The sequence below is a fragment of the Prunus avium genome, chromosome 1, assembly GCF_965620075.1.
Source record: "Prunus avium chromosome 1, drPruAviu1.hap1.1, whole genome shotgun sequence".
Taxonomy (NCBI): domain Eukaryota; kingdom Viridiplantae; phylum Streptophyta; class Magnoliopsida; order Rosales; family Rosaceae; genus Prunus; species Prunus avium.
The window spans coordinates 11,284,497-11,306,771 of record NC_142284.1 but is presented as its reverse complement, the minus strand read 5'-3'; the positions used below and the strand labels follow the sequence as shown (position 1 = coordinate 11,306,771).

The following is a 22,275-nucleotide window of genomic DNA, read 5'->3' as shown; positions in this document are numbered from 1 at the left end:
CGCCAGTGAAATAAATAATACCGACAAAAGAGTCAGGGCCGAACAAGCGCAATTTTTTACGTTCCAAGCAGGGGTAATGCACTTACAGTGTTGGAGCTCGGGAGGATTGATCCCCACCGAATATAGAGTGGCGGAGACCAAGGTCACGACCACGAGTAAGATGTTTCTTTTTTCCACGATGTCAGAGTTTGGTTCCATGTCTGCATGGCGGAACTGCAGTGCAAGTTGAGCACACCGTTGTACCCGACCCGTGAGAGAATTGAGGAAGAACAACATTTGAAACAATAGGATTAACTAGGTGGGATCTCTGCTTTTATCCTATTGGTAGGAATGGAGTTGAGAGATGCAGAGGGAGGGAAGTAGGAGCAACAATAGGGTTAACTAGGGGGGATCTCTGCTTTTATCCTATTGGTCTTCTAAACAAAAAAACCTCCCTTCTTTTTCTTTTTCCCAGTAATCGTAAATTTAAAGTAGGAAAGAGAAGAAGAGAGGCGAGTAACCAAAAGGTGTACTGGAAAGAACAAAGAATGTAACCAAAAGAAGGGAGACAGTAATTGTAAAGTGGCAGATGGTGATGAGCCAACCTCCTTTGTCTTTTTCCCAGTAATCGTAAATTCAAAGTAGGAAAGAGAAGAAGAGAGACGAGTAACGAAAAGAACAAAGAACGTAACCAAAAGAAGGGAGACGGTAATTGTAAAGTAGCAGATGGTGATGAGCCTGGACTTTTTTTCCTTGGAAGTCGAGCCGGCATTCATTTTGATTCGAAATAAAAACAGTAGTGTAGATGTCACATGAGCAAAATGGCATTACATACAGTGGTGAGGCATATCCACAACTTTAGCAGTGACACCATGCAAATCACTTCCTGAGTACCTCTGTAATCTGTATTGCATACAAATTGATCACAATAACAGATTAGCCAATAAAGATACAGATAATAACTTCTTTCTTTTCCATATAGATTTCTAAATTTACAGATTAATGTTTGTATCTCAATGAAACAATATTGTCCAGGTAGCCTACATTTTCCATTTTCTCGACCGGCGACTGTGCTTGCTCACATTATTCATTTTCATATTTCCATTGCTGCCCTATAACAGCATGATCAACAGAGAACCAAAAAAAGTTTTATCTCAGATTTTGTTCTTTTTCCTCTCTCGTACCATATGGACCACACAATATCTCACCCGAGTCAAACATAAAATGTTAAAAAACAAAAAACCTGCAGGGGTGACGTCACGCAGTGAGGAGAGATCGATGAGCAGCAGGAGAGTGATGTTGTGGCAGAGATCAAGGTGAGGTGGTGAGGGCTCGTGGGAGTTACGCAGTGTCAATTTTGGTAAGAAAATGCGTTAAATCATTCTTGTCCTCGGTTGATTGTTGTGACTCAAGGTCTTCATCTTGTTGCACCAATTTGGACATAAAAATGCCAAACTCATTTTGGTTCATTTGATCTGCATCCAATGCCGGATCTACGAATGGGCTCGACTGGGCTTTAGTCCAGTGCTAGTTTTGTAGTTTAGTCTTAATTATACAACAAAATCCATTGCAATTAAATATTAACCCACTTATCTTTTAGAATTCAGTCTATCCTAGCCACCCACATCATATTTTTTTTCTTATACCCACTGAAATCCTACCATATTTTCTATAATAAATATATATAAAAAAACATATAATCCTACCATATAATATTAATTAGTCCAAAAATTCTTGGTTATAAAAGATCCCCAAAAAAATAAATAATTTAGCCCAAGTCTAGAAACATTTCTGAGTCCGGCATTGTCTGCATCAGTTTAAATAGTTTTGCTAAACTCACTAATTATCACGCAACAGAAACTGGAAGACATGACTCTGTTTATTCTAGAGATTGAATACACATATTTCTACCACAACAGAAGGTTATAGGGATTCAAATTGCATAGCGACTGTCACAAGCAGTAGTTTTCTCTCTGCCAAGTAATATAAAGGTCATGTAATACGTGTCCTTAACTATAATTCATCGTTCGTCTTTAAAGAGGATATTTTGGATATGAATCATGACAGACTAGGTAAGAAAACCAGCCACCCGAACTGAACCGGCTGGTTTAGACTCGGTTGGTTTTTTTTTTCCCATTGTTTCCATCCGAATCGGACCAAAGCAGTATGAACTGTTTCCTATGACTCGATTACTGATATGATCTTGTCACTGCACATTGCACAACTCCAGATATAGTCAAATCTTACCAGGGTAGGAGCTCCAATGTCAAAACCGAGCAAACCGGAGAAACATAACCATCACTGACCATCTTGGTTTAATTTGACTCTAGCGTAAGATTTTTCAACAACTGTTCTGATCCAAACTGATTTTCAACGGTGATTTGGTTGTCGGTCGGAATGCTTGGTTGGGTTAAACCGACATGTGCCCAACCCTAATTATGAACTTTTGAAAAGAATATTTTTATTATTTTATAAAATAAAATAAAAAAGATAGTATGAACTGTAATAGAGCCAAGGTGTTACCATCGACTCATGTTATAACATGTATTTTATTTACTAATACTATTACATATCATAAAATATAAACCCGTCTTACACCCATATTATAGTGCCTTAAATTGGGCTCTACCTCCTTAGGGCTCCTAAATATAGAGCCCAAGTGCAAAAAGGCATCCCCAATGGCAGAATTTTTGGGCTCTATATCATAAAACTGGTCTGAGATAATCCTAAATCTGAGGACTCGTATAGAGCCTTAGAACCCCAGCAGGCCCCACATTTTGAAAAACAGAACCTACAAAAGCATGAAAAACCAGCAGGCCCTGCATATTGAAAAGCATTAAAAATTACTTTTTCTGTTGCAAAGGTCCTTTTTTTCCTTTACGTTTACTATTTCATTCTTCTTCTTCTTCTTTTTTCCTCTTTGCTTTCATGTTTTTTTCTTTCATGGGCATACTTCAATTGTTCTATGTTTCTAGATTTAAATATGCTTCCTTTTTTTAAGTACAAATTTGAAACATTAGGAGTTTATATTTTATTGTGTTTACTTTCAAATCTTTTTTTTTTTTAATATTTTCCAAATTTTGATTTTTTTTGGATAGAAATGCTCGTTAAAAAAACTAATATAACATAAGCATACATTAAAACAAAATAAGTTAACAACAACAAAATTAATGCGTAAAATAAATTACATCATACAAAAAATACTTATAGAGCCCCACATTGTGAGAAAGATACATTTAGAGCCCGTAATATTTCATCGGAGCTCTAAATAGGGCTCTATCCACCATATTTAGAGCCTCAACCATTGGGGATGACCTTACACCACTCAATCATACAATGAATTAGCCTAATTCTATGGATCTTTTTATAGGGGTGTTTTAGCTGAAAAGAATTCCCTCAAAAAGGGTTATATTCTCTCACATTTAGCAGGTGTAAATCTTACAGATAAACATGGGCTGGGTTTTAGGCTCAAAGATTTTGCCCAGACACAAAGCATTGGCTAAGCCCATGTCTTCAGGAACTCCAGGTTGATTGGGCTTTGAGCCATGGACCTTTTAAAAATTTTGAAAGATAATGAGTGGACTTGTTTCGGCAATCTCCAACCCAAATAGTGGCCGATTTAGTGCGGAAAAGCTAGAATGAGGAGGTTGAGTGAGGAGGTTATTTGAGGAGGTGAAATCTCACCATCAACAACAAAAAACAAAGCACATGGGGGGGTGCATTGGGGGCTCCACACCCCTTTTGATGGTGAGATGGGCCTCCTCAAATAAACTCCTCAAATAGCATCCTCATTATAGAAGCTCCCGATTTAGTGAAAGCAACTTGGGCTTCATTAAAGATGTTATGTTTTTCAGAGAGCTAAAGGATGAGATCCATATAGTTGACTTGTGGGGTGAAGAAGCTTTAGCCTATCACCCACTGAGAGTCTGAGAGTAGGGTGGCGTGCATGGTGATTAATGGTGACGATGAGCTTCATGGGAACCATAAACTTTGATGATCGCATAACTCACGATTTTCTGGATCAACCCAACAGAATCTGTTAAACCTTTAACACAAACTTCCGCAGAGAGGGAATTTTGATCACAATTAAAAATGTAGCAACTTTCCGTATTGTATATAGCTTGATTGATGGCCTATATAATTGGCCCGGGCAAGAAGAGTGAACCGATACTCTTTTTATTGATATTTCCCACAATCACTACACGAGATGAACCTTGGTTTGGTGAATTGAAGTTGACCTTAGGTGTAATAGGGACTCCCAGTTACTGTGCCACTCTCCACAGCAATTGTGTCCCTCTTGGTTGCTGCAGTGGTTGTTCCACTAGCTCAAGCCCCGATCATCCCCGCCCTTCTTAGTCTCATCCGCATCGAAGAGTTTTTGCATTGCACTCCCAATGGAAATGTAAGTTTATTCATGAATTGCCCTAATTCAGTTAGTTTGATCACTTGCTTAATTTCCACAATGGGGCATGTTCACTCAAGTTTTCGTTAATCAGAACATTATCATCATTTTGTATATTATTGCCTCTATATCTATTGGAAGTAAACCGTATGAAAATGGTCGGTCATCCTACAAATAAATTTAAATATTATATGTACATACATATATAATTACCCTGATAAGGGGTTCTGTGATGTTAATTATTATATGACCTTCAAGGAGTTAAGCTAAATTTACTAGTATATATATGTATATTATTTTTCACAATGTACAATCAGCACCAATAAAATACAGGATTTTACTTATATATATGAAAATTTTGTTAAATATACATGTATTAAACATGAAAAATACATACGTATATGTACAATACAAGTATTGTACATTTGCTTTTTTAAAAAGCGTGAATTTTAACGAGTCCTTAAAACATGTACAGAACACAGATGTATTATTGAAAAATATGTACGTACGTGTATAATAGAGTATTAAACATGAAAGTGCTAAATTATTTATACGGGTAATAACTCTTGAAAAGTAAAAGATGAAAATGGGACAATAGAGACTCGGGTAATGGCCTAATAGTAATGGATAATACTCTAAACTACTGATCTTATCGAAAAATGAAAATCGGGGAATTTTTTTTTTTTTAAAAAAGATCCCAATAAATTCCTTATTTTCATTTGGGTATCTTAATTAAATTTTTCCAAAGCCCAAGAGCCCCAAGGGTTTAGGGTTTAGGGCCCAATGCCCAAGTCTTTGATTAATATAATATTTATTAATCAAAGCCAAATCCAATGCCGAGCCTATAGCCAAGCCCATTAGCCCAACTCTCCAATGTTTATCACATGTACAAAACCATCATAATGCTTTGTTTATAAACACCTTTACAATTTACAAGAGTGTGGATTTTTTATGTGGGATTTTCACAAAGGGCACCTCAAAAGATAAACCTATAGAGAAATCCATATTTTTACTGTTGGTGAAATGTGGAAATATATTTAAAGAGTATAACCGCGCGTCTATACTCTATAAATAGAATATTTTAAAGGTATAGCTTCACGGCGTTACTAAAAAATAGAATACTTTAAAGGTCCAGCGGTGCAGCTACACAATTTTTTTTTTAAAAGAAAAAAATCGGGTAACGCCGCGCGGCTATACTATTTTGGAAGAAACTTTAATAAAAACGAGTATAGCCGTTCGGCTATACACGGCTATACAATTTTTGAAAGAAAAAAAAATCGTGTATAGCAGCGTGGCTACACTATTTTGTAAGAAACATTAATAAAAAGAAGTATAGCCGGTCGGCTACACTATTTTTTAAAAAAATAAGAAAAAACCGAGTATAGCCGATCGGCTATACTATTTTAAAAAAACAAAAAAACCGAGTATAGCCGCTCGTCTATACTCTATAAATAAAATATTTTAAAGATATAGCCACACGGTGATACTCCAAAATAGAATACTTTAAAGGTCCACCGACACAGCTATACAAGTTTTTTTTTTTAAATTAGAATAAAATCGAGTATAGCGGCGCGGCTATACTATTTTGTAAGAAACATTAATAAAAATGAGTATACCCGTGCGGCTATACTATTTATGTATAAAAAACGAAAAAAATAAAAAAAGACGGCTGTACTATTTTCTTTTTTTTAAAAGAGGACCCTAGCAATTGGGTGCCACATGTCCAAATAAGAATAGTTGAACGGCTATACTATATATTTTTTTTAATCATAGTATAGCCGCACGGCTAGACAATATAAATATAGCCGCACGGTTGTACTATTGAATAAATAAAAAATTAAGAAAAAAGCACCCTAGTTGCATTAGTTTATACTTTATAGATATTAATTTGCTAGTTTCAACATATCCAAAACATATATTAATCTGCCATCATATAATATTTAATATAATTTTTTTAATATATATTATTTTTATTCAATAATATGTGAGAATTATTTATATAATATGTGAATTTTATTTGTCTTATTGAAAATTTTGTAAAAAAATATGTGTATTAAACAAGAGAAATGCATACTTACATGTACAATATGAGTATTGTACGTTTGCTTTTTAAAAAAAACCTTAATTTTATCGAGTCTTTAAGACGTGTACAGAACACGAATGTATTATTGAAAAATAGGTATGTACGTGTATAATAGAGTATTAAACGTGAAAGTGCTAAATTCTTTATACAAGTAATGACTCTGGAAAAGTAAAAAATTAAAAGGGGACAATAGAGACCCAGTTAATGGCCTGATAGTAATGGGTAATGCTATAAACTACTCTTATCGATAACCGAAAATCGGGGAAAAAATTTAAAAGAAAAAGAAATCCCAGTATATATATAGTGTATAGCCGCTGGGCTATACTATTTATTAAATGCAATTAAAACCCAAAAAAACCATTACAGCCGACCGGCTATACTGTTTATTAAAAAAAAAAACAGAGTAGCCGCACAGCGCCCAGGCGCCAAGTGTCAAAAACAGTATAACCGCGCGGCTATACTGTTTTTAAAGAAACATTAATAAAACCAAGTATAGCCACTCGGCTATACTATTTATTATTAAACAAAAGGATCAGTCCAGCGAGTAGGTCAAAAGAAGTATAGCCGTTCGGCTATACGATTTTAAAAAAAAAATTAAAAACACCGAGTATAGCAGCGCTTATATACTATTTTTTATATATAAAAAAGACCACTTATCGTTTAGGCGCCACGTGTCAAAATAAGTATAACCGCGCAGCTATACGATTTTTTTTAGGTTATGCTATCAACTCTTACCAATCTTGTACTTTTTAGTTTGACTTAGTTAATTGGAGAATGATTATTTAGTCAATTATCTATTACTTTACTAGAGTTAAGATATCGAGAAAGAAGAGAGCATTACTCTCTCTCTGTGTGGCTGTAATTTTGGATACCAGAAGGGAGCATTGCATCTTCTGTTGATCCTCAACCTGTACTTTCTGGTCTCTTCTAGCATTTACACATGTGCCATGAATTATTCCTGTGCCTGGACTTAGGACATTTTTATACTTCTATATTTTAACACAATTACTCATTTTAGGGACTGTGTAAAAGTTTATCATCCTGGACGTGTTGGCAAAAAGAAATCCTCCATTGAAACTGGAAAGCGCTGGACTTGTAGTAAGAAACTTCACTTTTATCAATGACGATTCGTTTGTGCTTTTATTGAAATCATTGTACATAGCATATTACAGAATTGATAATGTGTATGCATGGTATAAATGATGCTTCACAATTTTCTGAATATCATGCATACCTTCCCCAGAATTGTATATATTTATTCTTTTACCTCACAGAGAATTATCAGCTTCAAGAGTTGGACATCTCAACCTTAGAAACTCTTTCTGATTGGGATGTCAATGGAGGTTGGGATCGACCTTTCACCAGCCATCCCAAGGTTTCTTTTGCAGTCTCTTTCTTATAATATATGTGTGTGCACGCTCGCACCCCCATGTGTATGTAGGGCAATGTTGTGAAGTGTAAGTGGAGAAAAGAGGAGTGGGAAAATCACCTCCCAAAATAAATAGATAAATTGCATAAATGAAGAGCAAAGTTACTCATAACATGTACTTTTTCCTCCTTCATTTGAATAGCATGATGACACTTTGCTATGACCACATAGGTTTTACCCTACATTCCATTATATAAGGCCTTGGAAAATTTGGGAGAAATACATGTAAATTATAATTTACAGCCCGTGTCATTGTCCAATGTTTACATTCCATATACTTAGTGCCCGCAGCTAGACGCAACTTGATTTAACTAGTAGCTGGATCATGGGGATCCATGGACCTAGCTAGCTAGCTATAGCTACTTAGGACTTTTTGAAGTAAATGTCTGACCACTTATTCTGGGTCAAACCAAACTTACACATCTTGGCAAGGTAATCTATAGCTAGCTAGCAATAAAACAGTCGCCAATTAAATCTAGTGAGAGAAAACAACTGATGACAAGTTCTCATATTAGGGCATGCTAAGACACAGAGCTAGCTATGGAAGGTATAACAGTTGGCTTCTAGGGTGAAGCCCACCCACTGAGCCCGCGTGCATGGTGTATGAACTTCATGACAACCATAGATTTTGATGGAAATACGTAAGACAAGAATGTTATAACTTTCCTTGGCATAATTGTCCGGATCATCCAAAATGTATACTGTCGTTTTTACACAAACTGCCGCACAGAAAGCTTTTCATTTAGTCAGAAAAATCTGCAGCAACTTGTCCCTCTTGTGGCTTGCTTTGCTTAGCTTAGCCTATAAATTGGTCATTCCTGCACAGCAATTCTGCAAGTCCAGTTAATTAGCAACTTAGCAAAGAAGAATACTTGAACTGTTGCACTCAGGACCAATGGCCTCCAAAACAATTCTCCTTGTGTGCCTCTTGGTTGCCACAGTGGCAATAGTAGTTCCAATAGCTGAAGCTCAACTTGGGCTCATCAGCGGCCTCCTTGGTCTGATCCGCATACAAGGAACTCTGTTTTGCTCTCCCACCGGAAATGTGGGCACCGGTGGTGCTTCCGCTACCCCGGTATTCGCAAGTAAGTAAACTAATTAGCTAACTACCCCAAACCCTAATTAGATTAGCTGGCTACTCCAAACCCTAATTAATCAGCCATATGCATGTTTAATTTTTCTGATATCAATTTAATTTCAATCAAAGTAATGTTTTATTGTTAATGCCCGTGAATATGAATTACGATGAGAATAATTCTTACCAAAACGTGTGGTTCATATTCATAATGTGACGATATGTACATATAAGCCTCGCAACAGAATATTTTCTACTTTCACCATATATTTGTTATGTTTGTTTGTTGTAGATGCTACTCTACAACTGCTGTGTGGAACTTTGGGGAATGTGATTTCAACTGCAACAACCAATAGCCAAGGAATCTTTTCAATCTTGTTGGATCCTCTACAATTTCTCCTCTCTTCACTATTGTCGGATTGCAAGCTGATGGTGAGGACACCGCTCTCCGCCTGCAACTCTTCGTTGACCGGGCTTCTGGCATCCCCCTTGCAGTTTATCGGAAACACCATTTCCGGTCTCCTCAACATCATCAACATCATCCCAGGCGGCTTCAACCTCATCAATTAAATAGCGTACAGAGTAATAATTAAAAGAATAATATGGCAACTGCATGCTGCAGTTTGCTTCTTTATTTGTATGTATTTGCTATCAATAAGGTCAATTAAGGATGTAACCTTTTGACTACACCCTATAGCTAGTTGGTTTCGGGTTATTAATTTGTCTTCCAAGTAAATCTGTTATGAAATAACGAAGATTTTGGGATTCGAATTGTATTTCCATTGGTGGCCCTATTATTTTCAAATTATATATGTTTTATTATTTTCAATCAAAGCTCCCTTCCCTAGCAATAGTAAATATATATTCTAAGTAATTGTTGAGGCCCAAAAATTCTCAAGGAAGATCCGTGCATATTTTTAAGCTTAATTTATTATCGTGCTATAAAACAGATGCGTAGGCCCATCAAATACGGCTACTAAGTGCCTAAACAAGCTTTTATATTTGTGACATGCCAAGCAAGACTACAATTTGGCACGTGGGGAGGTCACAATACGGTTTACTAATTTCACATGCAAACCTATAGAGTTGAACAATGTCACATGCTCGTGCTCACCTAGCCCACTGCTTCGTCAAGCATTATCTAGCACAGCCCTTAGCCACTGCAATATAACGTAGCCCAAGCATAAGCACGCAAATAACATGTCATGCCAAGCTACTCCCTTTAGTGTCAAACCACTCGACAAGCTTAAGTAGGCTCAAGCCACATACATGCCTAAGACTTGCTAAGCGAGTTGTGGTGTGGATGGGTACGAGGGTCCATAAGGCCCATTGAGGGTTCAAAAGGTGGAGGTTTTGGGCCACTTGGGATCACCAAAACCCAAGCCCACTTTCTTGAGCCCAACGCATGGGTAAGTAAGAGAGAAGTTCCAGCACCCTTTCCCTTGACATCGGACCAACCTTGCCCAATTCAAACTGAAACCCTTAAATCAAAGTAATTTAATAAATCAAAATTAAATTCAATAGGACTAACTGTCATTTTTTGGGGGTTTTTTGGAGTTTGTTTATAGAAATTAATTGGTGGTATGGTTTATTTATAGTTTTAGTACTAAGAATGGGTTTATGATTAAATATCTCTATATAAAAAGGAGGCTAACCAGATGACCCAAAGATATTCAGGATAGTTGGGCTTAGCCCATAAACTTTCTTCTTCTCTTTTTGGGAAAATCCCATAACCTAATTTCTAGATTATCACTAGTACTACCATAGTATATCCATTGGTGGCCCTATTATTTTGAAATATTCTATCTCAAAAAGATTTTCCCAGGTAAAGATGCGTTGGAAACTTGGATATACACACAACACAAGTGTCCTTCACCAACCAATTCACCTCAGTGTCCTTTTGGAACCAAAATGAGAAATTTAGGTTAGATTTTAGGGAGGATTTTATTCCTAACCATAGACATTAAAATATATAAAAATAAATAAATCAGAGAAACGTAACAGCGTTTGCACCCACGTGTCAATGACTTTACAGCCTTCACCCATTTACCCTGTCTATATATAAAGAAGGCAAACACAAACCCTAACCCTAACCCTTCTCTTCGCCGCCACCCCAAAGAGAGCCCACGAACTGAAGAAGGGAGAGGAACATCACCTCTCTTTCCCTTTCTCCTTCGTTCTCATGGCTTCTCTGTTATACACCAAATCAAATCCACTGGCTTCCTTTCTCCCCAAAACTAAGTTCCTTATTCAACGGTGCGTTTTACTCTGTCAAGTTTTTGTGTTTTTGTTTTCTTTTTCTTTTTCTTTAGAACTAAATTACAATTTTCGTTTTACCTCGGGTGTATGAATAACTGTTTTTAATTGTGGTGAAACAGGCGTTGTTATGCAGCCGCGTCACACGGGCCGGTGCCAGCTGGATTGGGTAGGGGAGGGTCCAGGAGCTCTATGGTGGAAGAGCGGGTCGTGAATGCTATGAAAGAAGAATCTGGGCTTGGCTCTTCATCTGCGTGGGCCCCAGATCCCCGAACTGGATATTACAGGCCCGCCAATTGTGCGGACGAGATTGACCCGGTGGAGCTCCGAGAAATGCTATTGGGACACAGAACAAAGTGAGCCCAAGCCCACAACAGTGACTAGCAGAACAAGTGATATGTGTAGGACTTGGATGTATCATTACGAGATCATTGTGGTGTCCTTGGCATTAAGGATTTTTAATTAATTATTAATCCTGATTATGTGAGCTAATAGTAGTTTAGGAGCTTTTTAGCTGGTTGTGATGCAGTGTTACTCTTTTTCCTGACCGGATTTTCCTTATCCGGGATTTTCCTTACCCGATGTTTTTTAAGGAAGATTTTAATGAGGCCACAATTGTTATATCACCCATATCCAGTTTTCTATTATTTATTTATTTTTGTCTTTCAGTCCTTATGAATTGCTTTAGGTAGCCATCTCCTTGTTGGAATGTGCTTGTGTCCCGACTTTCATGTGGTCACTGACAGTAGTTCACTTGGAACTAATAAAGTTCGACTTCTATCCATCAAAAAAGCCGAGAGTTACGGTGGTGGGTTAATATTAGCCTATTATAATAAAGATAATAATTAATAATATTGTTTTGTCTCTACTCTTCCTCTTCAAGTTGGTTTAACCACACTAATCTGTGTTTACATAAAATAATAGGAATGGATAAGAAAGAGGAACTTTGTGTGTAGCTAAAGCAGCAACTAAAAACAAAACAAACCGAAAAAGGGATCCGACAATGAATTTGATTAGCGTGCTAATTGAGGAGGAAATTTACAAGCACTAGGCTTTGGAATCTGGGAAAAGCTTTGATCCTGATCGCGTAAAGTAAAGGCGGAGCAGAGTAGCAGTTCCGATTCTTTTTCCCACTTTGATATGGAGCTCAATTTCATATCCGAAATGCCAACATGATTTCATGGTTTAATTTTCTTAAGCGGTCCCTCAATATCGCTTATATCAAAACAAAAACAAAAATGCTTACACCTTGACACGAATGTCCCCTAACACAAAATTGACAAAATTGCATATTTGACGAAAATTACTTATAAATGTAGATCGCAATGGCTCTCCAAAAGATACATTACCCATATTAACTTGCACGACAAACCATAAGAATCATTTGTGATTGATTTCGACATAAATTCATTCGTAGCCTTTTACCTATTCCTTTGAATCTAATCCAGCACTTTTTCCTTGGAGTATTTTTTCTCTTTTTGGTAGCATTCATAATGAGATACATAATTGTTTACACAATTTGTTTTGTGCATTATTGAATGTGAATGCAAAACTAGTGAAAAATATAACCTATTTATGCATTGCACCAGCTGGTAGGGGATAAAAGTACAAGCACTCGGGTCGGGTCCACAATTTCACATCCATGTCCATATATATGGCTTGCGGGAACTGTGTAAAAAAGGAGGAGGAAATCTAAAGCCCATGGGTTAAAAGTACAAGTACATGGGCCGGGTCCACATATTATTACTCTTTTCTGCGTTCTGACTTGTGAGTCAATAAACAATGACCCACATGAAAAGCTGTCCTTTTGTAAATTTGGAACTCTTGCCCGTCTCATGAGTTTTCACATTTTTTTTCTACTTCCAAACAATATTCCTTTCACTATAAAGGGGAAAAAAACAATAACATCTTTGTTTGTTTCCACATCCCACAGTCGATGTTAGCTCAAAATTTGTTTGGAATAAAAAGTGAGTTCCATATCCATATTGTATGTTAAAGTATGTAATAATTATTAAAGATCTGAGATTGAGAAGAAACTTTTCAAGCTCGAGAAATAAAATCATGCCAATATCCAAATTCGAATAAAACACAACACTCTAAAGAGAGATTTTTGAGTGTCATGAATCATGATAATTTACATGTTATAATATGAATAGATGTTAGGGTTAATATGTCTTGGATTTTTAGGATATAATTTTAATAAATAAAGACTCTTATTATAACATAGGATTAATCGTTTTATTAGTCTTTGAATTTAGACCCGATTTGCATTTGAGTCCCTCAATTTTCAAAATCTTTCCCGTGGTCCTTTAACTTCAATTTTGTTAGGACAAATGGTCCTACGGTCAATGTTGTTAACTTTTTCTGTTAAATGCAAGGGCAAAATGCTATTTTTATATTAAAACCAAAAAAATGAATAAAAGTTTATCATGAAAATCTTAATTCCCCCTAAAACCCGTCACTACACCAAGATCATATTCAAATTCCCCCTAAAACCCCATATTTACTTAGATGCCATCCAAATGACCCATTCTATCCAACCAAAGCAACAAATCCCACCGCACCCAATCAAGCAAGAGTTTACCCACGTACCCATCCAGTCAAAGAACACTTGGCATCTCCCCATAGGTTCCCAAAAATCCCTCTAAAAAACATAACGACACTGAAGAGAAGTCCCCCCAAATTGGTTTGATCATGCATATCATTGCTAAAAACTTCCTTTCCTCAGATATTTTCAATCTCCCCCATCTGTGAATCTTAGGGACATTTAAACAACCAGGGTGGAAGGGGGACCCCTAGAATTAATTAAAGTATATTTTGTCAAAGGGGTCATCATAAGAAAATTTTATTTAGTCCAGTGCAGTCCAAAACCAAATAGTGCTGGGGATTCTGTAACATGGGCCATTGTGATTTTGGAGCTTACAGTTTGTCCAACACCAACCAAACATGTGTATGCATGTGACAACTGAAAGCTCACAAGAAGCCACACATGCAATTTATACTTTTTAAGAAGAAATTAATACTCATATTTCTTTGCCATAACATTAATATCAAGGTCCAAATTACAAATAAAATAAAAATTCAAAGACTGAAAAAATACACCAAATCCCAAAAACAACAGAAGAACAGATAAAGATGGTCAACATCTGCACTTCACTTTAAAAATTTTAAAAAAAAAACAGTAGTCACTGTGCAAGCACAAGAAATTTTAGCCATGAAACCAAGAGACTAATTAGGATTTAGGATGAAACCCAATGTGTTACATTACTAATGGAATTGCAGACCACCAAATTAAGATAAATAAACACAGGGACTAGTAGAGTAATTAATAATAAACAGGTGGGTAATTTAAGTAATTTAATTAATTAACAGAGTTTAATAATGTGTATGATGAAAATGGTGATGAAGATCAACCTCTGACTGATAGCAAGGAAGGAATGGCATTCAGGTTGGGGGTGGTGTTCTTATCTGAAGCTTGCCTAACTATATCTCTCTTCCCATCTTTCGAAGAAGAAGAAGGCTTGGTGAAGGCTCTCATGGGGCTAGCAAAAGCCCAGCCCCAGCTCCTGCTGCGCCCATGGACGAGCTGTCCATCTGCAGAAGACGAAACCCAATAAGAGGAAGACGATGAAGATGAAGATGATGATGTCATCATGAACCCACTGAAAATCCCACCACATTTCACTCGCTCTTTCATGCAGTGGCTGTTGTTGTGCTCGCCCTGACGGTGGACGCTGGCTTTCGGCTTGCCTTCTCTCTGAGACTCGACCCTTCTGAGAGTGCAGTCGCCGAACCCAGTTGAGATCCGCTCGAAGAAGTCGCCGGAGAAGCTTCTGCTGCCGCACCCGACGGATCTGGATCTCGAGACCTTGCGCTCGAACGAGGAGCCCGAGGCAGCAGTGGCTTGGCTGCTGTTGGGGCTAGCGCTGTCGTCGTCTGCTGCAGCTACTGCCTCGACCGCAAGGTGTTCGCTTTTATTCCTTTGAGAGGACGACCCCAAGCATTTGGAATCTTTCTGCGCCGCTGACGATGTGAAGGAAGAAGAGGACGAGATCTTGGACTTTTCGATTGCTTTCTTGTTCAAACTGTTTGATGAGGAGGACTTGGCGGAAGAGTGATAGAGAAACGACCAAAACCCACCTCTCTTTCTGGGGCTGAAGTCCTCAGAACCATCCAGGAAATGGTGGGCTCTTCTTGGGGTTGTGGTCGATTTGCTTCTTTTGAACACAACATCAGCCGCCGCTCGATCGGAAGACGCAGCATTAGAAGTAGCAGTGCTCACTTTCTTCTTCTTCTTCGCCAAGAGAAACGAAATCCTGGCTCTCCTTGTGCTGTAGAAGTCATCTTCATGACGATAACTGTTACCAATATTGCTTCTAGGTTTTGCAGAAGCTGAGGCTGGGTGGACTGAGAGGGAGAGTGAGAGAGAGGCAGCAGAGGAAGAAGGACCAGCAGCAACACCATTGCCATTATGAGCAACACCAACATTGACAGTGTCAGATCTAAAAGAAGGGGAGGAAGAAGGGGAGGCTGAAGCATGAATGGGGAGAGGGAAAGAGGAAGACACAAGCTTCCCAAGCTTCTCTTGGAGGCAGAAAGCACAGATCCCTCCTGGGTTGTTTCTGTATGGATGGTCACTGCACTGCATCCCATCTCCCATGTCTTGATCTTGAACTTGAACTTGAACTTGATCATGATGGCCCCCCACGCCATTCACCCTCCCTCCTCCTCCTCCCTTGATGCCTTCCATCATCATCATCATCAAGCTTGTAACCAAAACCAAATCTTTGTGCTCAACTAGAGATGGGGTGTTTGATATTTTTGCATTATTTTTGGTGGAGAATAATGGGTATTTGTTCTCTGGTTTTCTGTGCTTGGGAGAGATGGGGTTTGAGAGGGGGAAGCAAACAAAACAGAGAAAAGGAGTAAGCAGAGATGGTCAGAGGGTGTAATTGAGTGGGAGAAAATAATTATATGATGGCATTGAAGTTGTGGAGAGAGATAGAGGGAGAGAGGGAGAGAGTCCCCAGGAGCACGTGGAAGACTGACTTCTCCCTATACGCTTAAAAAAGTGTGTAAAAAGACAACCATAACACTTAAATATTTTTGCAGACAGCCCAAGCGGAAGAATCTATAAAAGACTATGTATGCACACTCAACTCAACCCCTCTCTAGTCTCTACTCTTCGCACGGATTCATTTCTCTTTTTCTGCTATTATATTAATCTATTTATTTATTAATTAATTATTTTGCTTCTTATATTTATTTAACAATTTTAATTCCAAGAACAAAAGCTTCTGCAAATATATAGATTCCTCCTCCAATGCTACGGCCTCGCAGGCTTTGCTGCTGCCACTACGTGTCCTGCATGTCCTCTCTCCGCTGTCTCACGCGGCGCTTTTACTTCTACTTCTACTATATTCAATATTTTCTATTATTATATCCCACTATTTACAACGCCTATAACTAAATTACTTGAATATTAACTTTAATTTACAGCAGCTTAAATTAATCGAAAGTAATCAAAGAATCTTCTGTCTGCAAAAGCAAAAGGGTGTATCAAATTCAATTTGTATCATTGTTTTGTACAAAATTAATGGGGAGTTCTATATAGAAGACAAGACTAGGGGTGGCAATTTTCAATACGACCCGTTACACGATTTGAAATTCGCATGGAAAAAATATGACACGAACCCGCACGATTAAAAAACGAGTCATTTTAAAGTCAATTCGCCAGTGACCCGTTTATAAATGGGTGAGTTTCGAGTTAACCCGCCAACCCGCTAAAACACATGTTTAACCCGTTTATTAAATGGGTCAACCCACCAACCCGTTAAAATACCTATATACCCGCCAACCCGATAAAATACCTATGTAACCTGCCAACCCGACACCTGTTTAACCAATTTATTAAACGGGTCAACTCGCTAACCCGCTAAAATACCTATATAATCTGTCAATCCTCTAAAATACCTATATAACCCGCCAACCCATTTCTTTGTTTTTTCTTCATTTTCTTTATTTTTAAATTTCTCATTCTCAATTTTTATATATAGGGAGGGGCAAAATGAAATAATTATTTTAAATAATAAATATAAAATGCAATTACTTGATTAATTTATCAAAATTTAGATTTTTTTATTATTTTTTTATTTGCTATCACTTAGCATGTCAACCCGACATGACCCGAAATTCGCATGGAAAATAAATGGGTCAACTCGAAAATGACACGTTAATTAAACGGGTTGGATTTGGATTTAGCATTCTTGACACATATATAATCCTGACACGACACGACACAACCCATTGCCACCTCTAGACAAAGACCCCTTTAGTGAGTAGTAAACTATTTTAACTGTCACGGCCAACACAAGAGATTTTGAGAGAGGACATTCGAACACATGACCTCGAGTGCAAAAATAATTGCTTTTAAGCATTTAAGTTACAAACTTTTTGCGCAAAATAGATTAGGCTTATAGAATTTGCGAACGGCTTCATTTTCAGTTAAAAAGAAAACTTTAGAACATAATGTTGTAATTAAGAACACTTGTCGACTGAATTAAACATGGGAATTGTTGTGTTCATCTACCAGGGGGAAGATTCATAATGCTTAGGGCCCCAACGCGTACATGGCTACATGGGTTGTGAAGTAGACAAATCAAAGATGGAGCATGGACAGTTTATCAAATTTGTTAGTCGGCCTGAGGACAGTCAGTCGTCCACGAAATATATGGATCCCACATCGTTATAAATTAATATCCATAGTTGGGATCAGCTACAGTACTACACTTCACACGTGGTTGTGCATGCATGCCTAAATAAATAAGACTTCTTCAACGCATATTAATGTTGGCCACCAGACAATGAGCTTTCCGAGCTTTTACTAGATGTGGTCTCTAATGTGTTCCTTAGGTACAATTTTACCGTACTAAATCACTAGGCCCTTTTTGTTTTGATTTGACATCAAATTTATGGAGATTTTATGATCCCGTTTGAGGATTGTTTAAATAAAATGAATTCGTAACGCTCTATGTATGCGAGCAATATGTTAGTAGATCGTGTATCAATGATATCGAGTATGGTTGAAAAGATCATTCATGTGTAAGTTTTTAGTATAGTACCTTACGAGTTTTCATACGAAATTGATGTTTTTTTAACAATAGTGATCCGAGAGTTTTGTTAAAATCGCAATTCGGTGAATTGAATTCGAATGATTATTCTCGATTGAGCCTTTTGTATTACCAACATGGAGAACAAACTAATGAGCAAAACCTGGCATAGAGTTCCTTCTTTGCTGTGATTGTCTGGTGCAAGTACAATTTGGTCGAATTTTTCTTGGTTAATTAATTGATTGATAACCAACTCACCATCAACACAAAAACTCAGAGAGACAGAGAGGCCACGGTGATTGCCATAAGATAAGACCATACATTACAATGCAAACAGATTGCATTTTGGGACGTGACAATGAATATATGACATGATTAGATTAGAGAAGGCTCTCTCCAGCTGAACCGTCTCCATCCACCTGGATTTCTCAAGACCCTTCATCTATCAGTAAATCTATATCAGTATCAGATGATCTGCCCCACTCATTCAGTCCAAATCATCACAGCCGTCCATCATCACTTCGTCTTCAACTGTCAACTCAGTGACATCCAAATCTTTCTTTCTCTACTGTTCACCCTAATCCTAACTTTATTATCAGATATAATGATAACCTTTCATTTTGTTCAGTTTTATGATATTTTGCAGCTTCTTTTTTGGAGCCTGAAAAAATAGAAAAACTTTTTTGTAACTGGTTACGGGTATAGTTATACCCGGTCAATAATGTAATAATATGTAAAAAAGTTATTCTGTGCGTTATTAGCTGAAAATAAAAAAAAACATACTATTCCCCAGCCACTAAAAACTAATAGACTACTCTAAAGTGGTTATAAAGTAATAATATTTTGGCGACAAATAAGACAAAATATTTGTCGTTCTAAAATGACTTTATGGGGACCATGGACAGTAGCCTAATACCCCAGCCATGCTACAAAATATTAAATACATATGCAACTTTTTTTTATTTTTTTATTTTCTGAATAATGGGTTGGTTTACTTTGCAGTGGTACAGCTCGGCATATGCAGCAACTCCACACTTGGCAGTCGTCTTCTGGGCCGTCGCTATTGCTTGATTATTATTTAGAAATTATTTTATTTCCAGGTTTTTGGTTTTGTAAATTGTGTCTGAATAGACAGCTATAATAGAAAAAAGTTGGATAAGATAGTAACCGGAAGGGGCCTCAAACGGACAAAAAAGTCCAATTATTATTGATTCTAGTTACCCAATGTCACAGTCCAAACTAAAAATCAACCAAAATTGAGATTCCTAATAATGCAATAATGCATATGCATTGAAGAAATTGACGGTTTTGATAACAATTAAGATTTTCATGATAAACCGTTCATTTATTTAACAAATACGGAAGATTCGTTAACTTAATAAATAGTAATTCGAAAAATAAATAATTTTAATTACGACATATGTACTCGAAGATTCGTTAATAACAACTTGGATTGAATGGGCAAGAAGGTTCACCCAAATTTATTGTCAATTATGCAATGCATAATAATCGCGGGGTACTATTTGGGTTTTGAGGCTTTGATTGGGGATCATAATGTCAGTTGGTTAACCTAATTGTAACTTTCGCAGTTTAGTCTGGTCAATTTCAATTTAGCTACTGCTTGCTTGTACATCAAGTTATATAATATTAAATAGGTTATTTATTCAAATGATCTTTAAACTTATACTTGAGTTACATTTTGGTTCCTCAATTAAATTATTCGTTCAAATGGTCTACCAACTCTATATTAATCGGCAAATTTGTTCTACCATTACATTTCATCAATGTTACCGTCAATTTGAGAGTTATTTAAAATATTAATTAATTTCTTAAAAAATATAAAAAAAATATACTATAAAAATCAATTTTATATATGAAAATTAAGAAAAATAAAAACTAAAAACTAAAATGCCCAATAGTAAAAAAAAGAAAAAAACCCACCATGACCCTCCCCCCACCTCCATCCTTGCAACCCACCCCCCAATCTTTTTTTCTTCCTTCCTTTTTTTCAACAAATGAAACAGAGCTAAATTCCCAAAAAAACAAACAAAAAAACCAAAAATTAAAATATTCGTTGAAACCCTTTTAACACCAACACCCTTGTGAGCAATTGGGTACATGGAGAACATGGCAATGAAGGTAATGGTAGAGGCGAATGAGAGAAAGAAGATGCAGAGGAGTAGATGCTTCTAAGGCCAGAGACTATTGGTGGTGAGGACAACGAAAAAGGATGGGTTCTGTTAGAGTGAGAACTTGGAGGGCAACGATGCAAGTGAGGCTTTGTCTCTTGATTCCATGGATGGTCTGGTGCAATGGTTTGGGATGCCGTTCAGGCGAGCATGTCCACATCCAGCACCCTCTTGAGGTATGAAAAAGACAACAACCTTGTCAAAGCCTTTTGAGGTCTGAAAAAGACACATATACCCATCCTATACCCCACCGGTAACGTTGGCTTGAGTAAAAACGGTATGACTAATCCATCGATTAATATATAGTTGGTGAATTATTTGAATGAATAATTTAATTGAGGGATCAAAATGCAATTCAAATATAAGTTTGAGGACCATTTGAATAAATAACCCAAAAATCCATCAAGAATTTGTTGCTGCTTGCTTTCATGGGCCTTGTCCAGATTTGGAGAACTTCTTCCACATTTATGACATAATTTATTCCACTATTTCAGTTTCAGACTTTTTCCTTTTTATTGGTCGGAATGGGTTTTCGACGTACTTGCCATAAGAATCTTCCGTATGGCCTATCTCTCAAGGTCCTACGAATGGTAGAATTGGGCTGGGGTTGCTTTCTTAAACAACTTAGCAGCCCTGGTTTTCCTTCTTCTAAACAAGTGAGAGAAAGAAAAGGTTTGAATGTATGAATTGTAGGAAATTTAGAGGAGAGGACAGTAAGAGTCCGTATTTTTTTTTATCAAAGTTTATTAAAAAGGAATAAACATTATTATATGCATATTTATAAGTAATTATCTTGGTAAAAAGGAAATAGATATTGTTTTGCATTGATAGTACTATTCTAATAATTATTTATATATATATTAATTTACTTTAGTAAATTGGTTCTTGAAAAGGTGGTTAGTTAGGATTTGTTGTTAGTTAAATTCATGAGTTCTTTTGTTTTTTTTATAATTTCTTTAAAGGTTTTGATTTAATTTAATTTTAATGTTTATTATTGCATGACTATGTATTCTTTCTAAAAGGATAACTCCATTTTTATACGTGAATAGTAATTAAAAGTACACCTCCTCCTTGTTAGGTGTCAATAAGGCCTTGTCTACTCATCATTCTAAGATGAAAATTGTTAGGATATGATTGGTGGAATTGGAGTCACCACAATGTGTCTTCATAGTAATTCTTTTCTTATCCGTTGTTGACTTGGAGTGCAAGGCCATATTGATATATATTACTTGGAGATTAAGTTCTTGCATAAATGTTGATATTATCATGTACTGTAGCTATCATCTTCACTACACTATAAATAGACCATTCCATTCCTTTGTTTTTCATTCTCATTTCAGCCAAGTTGTGAAGCATTTGTAAGTTTGCATGAAGAAAAAAAAAAATACATAGAAGAAGAAATATTAGAGAGAAATAGAGTGGGAAACTGAGTTTGTGAATGCGGTGGAAAAATTGGGAATCGTCTTACATTTCGAGCAAAAGCTTTGGTGTCAATATAGGGGGTTTCTTAGGGGCCTTTACAAAGATTGATTTAATTAAATTTCATGAACACTATATTATGCGTGATACGATTATTTGATTAATATTCTTGTTATAATTGAATGTTTTTCTTGGAATGTTTATGCGTTCTTGACTAGTTGAATAATGTTGGCATAATTATATATATACATTGGTGATGTTTTAAATATTACATTGTTGTGAGATATATGGATATGTCATGGAGAAAATAATGATGGAAAAGAGGGTAATGGAA

General features: G+C 36.7%; 3 protein-coding genes across 4 annotated transcripts; 2 read left to right on the top strand and 1 right to left on the bottom strand.

Annotated features, from left to right (window-relative positions):
- The first annotated feature begins 8,741 nt into the window (after positions 1-8,741).
- On the top strand, positions 8,742-9,753 carry LOC110750172 (phylloplanin-like). The gene is made up of 2 exons (XM_021950461.2): positions 8,742-8,978; positions 9,261-9,753. The coding sequence occupies exons 1-2, from the start codon at positions 8,789-8,791 to the stop codon at positions 9,536-9,538; spliced, it is 468 nt and encodes a 155-aa protein (XP_021806153.1). The 5' UTR covers positions 8,742-8,788; the 3' UTR covers positions 9,539-9,753.
- A 1,292-nt stretch (positions 9,754-11,045) lies between these two features.
- DI21 (drought-induced 21) lies at positions 11,046-11,897 on the top strand. Its single transcript, XM_021950567.2, has 2 exons — positions 11,046-11,224; positions 11,347-11,897. Exons 1-2 carry the CDS (start codon positions 11,151-11,153, stop codon positions 11,582-11,584), a joined length of 312 nt encoding a protein of 103 aa, XP_021806259.1. The 5' UTR covers positions 11,046-11,150; the 3' UTR covers positions 11,585-11,897.
- Positions 11,898-14,237: 2,340 nt separating this feature from the next.
- LOC110750299 (uncharacterized) lies at positions 14,238-16,346 on the bottom strand. Of its 2 annotated transcripts, XM_021950598.2 has the most exons (2): positions 14,900-16,346; positions 14,238-14,818 (listed from the first exon to the last, which is right to left on the bottom strand). In XM_021950598.2, the coding sequence occupies exons 1-2, from the start codon at positions 15,984-15,986 to the stop codon at positions 14,634-14,636; spliced, it is 1,272 nt and encodes a 423-aa protein (XP_021806290.2). In that variant the 5' UTR covers positions 15,987-16,346; the 3' UTR covers positions 14,238-14,633. The 2 variants fall into 2 exon arrangements, with proteins under 2 accessions (XP_021806290.2, XP_021806288.2); XM_021950596.2 differs by having other exon boundaries at positions 14,238-16,344.
- Between the last annotated feature and the right edge of the window lie 5,929 nt (positions 16,347-22,275).

Coding starts and splice junctions, on each gene's coding strand:
- LOC110750172 (XM_021950461.2), top strand. CDS start 8,789: ATGGCCTCCAAAACAATTCTCCTTGTGTGCCTCTTGGTTGCCACAGTG. Junction 8,979..9,260: donor CGCTACCCCGGTATTCGCAA/GTAAGTAAACTA, acceptor TGTTTGTTGTAG/ATGCTACTCTACAACTGCTG.
- LOC110750299 (XM_021950596.2), bottom strand. CDS start 15,986: ATGATGATGATGATGGAAGGCATCAAGGGAGGAGGAGGAGGGAGGGTG.
- DI21 (XM_021950567.2), top strand. CDS start 11,151: ATGGCTTCTCTGTTATACACCAAATCAAATCCACTGGCTTCCTTTCTC. Junction 11,225..11,346: donor ACTAAGTTCCTTATTCAACG/GTGCGTTTTACT, acceptor GTGGTGAAACAG/GCGTTGTTATGCAGCCGCGT.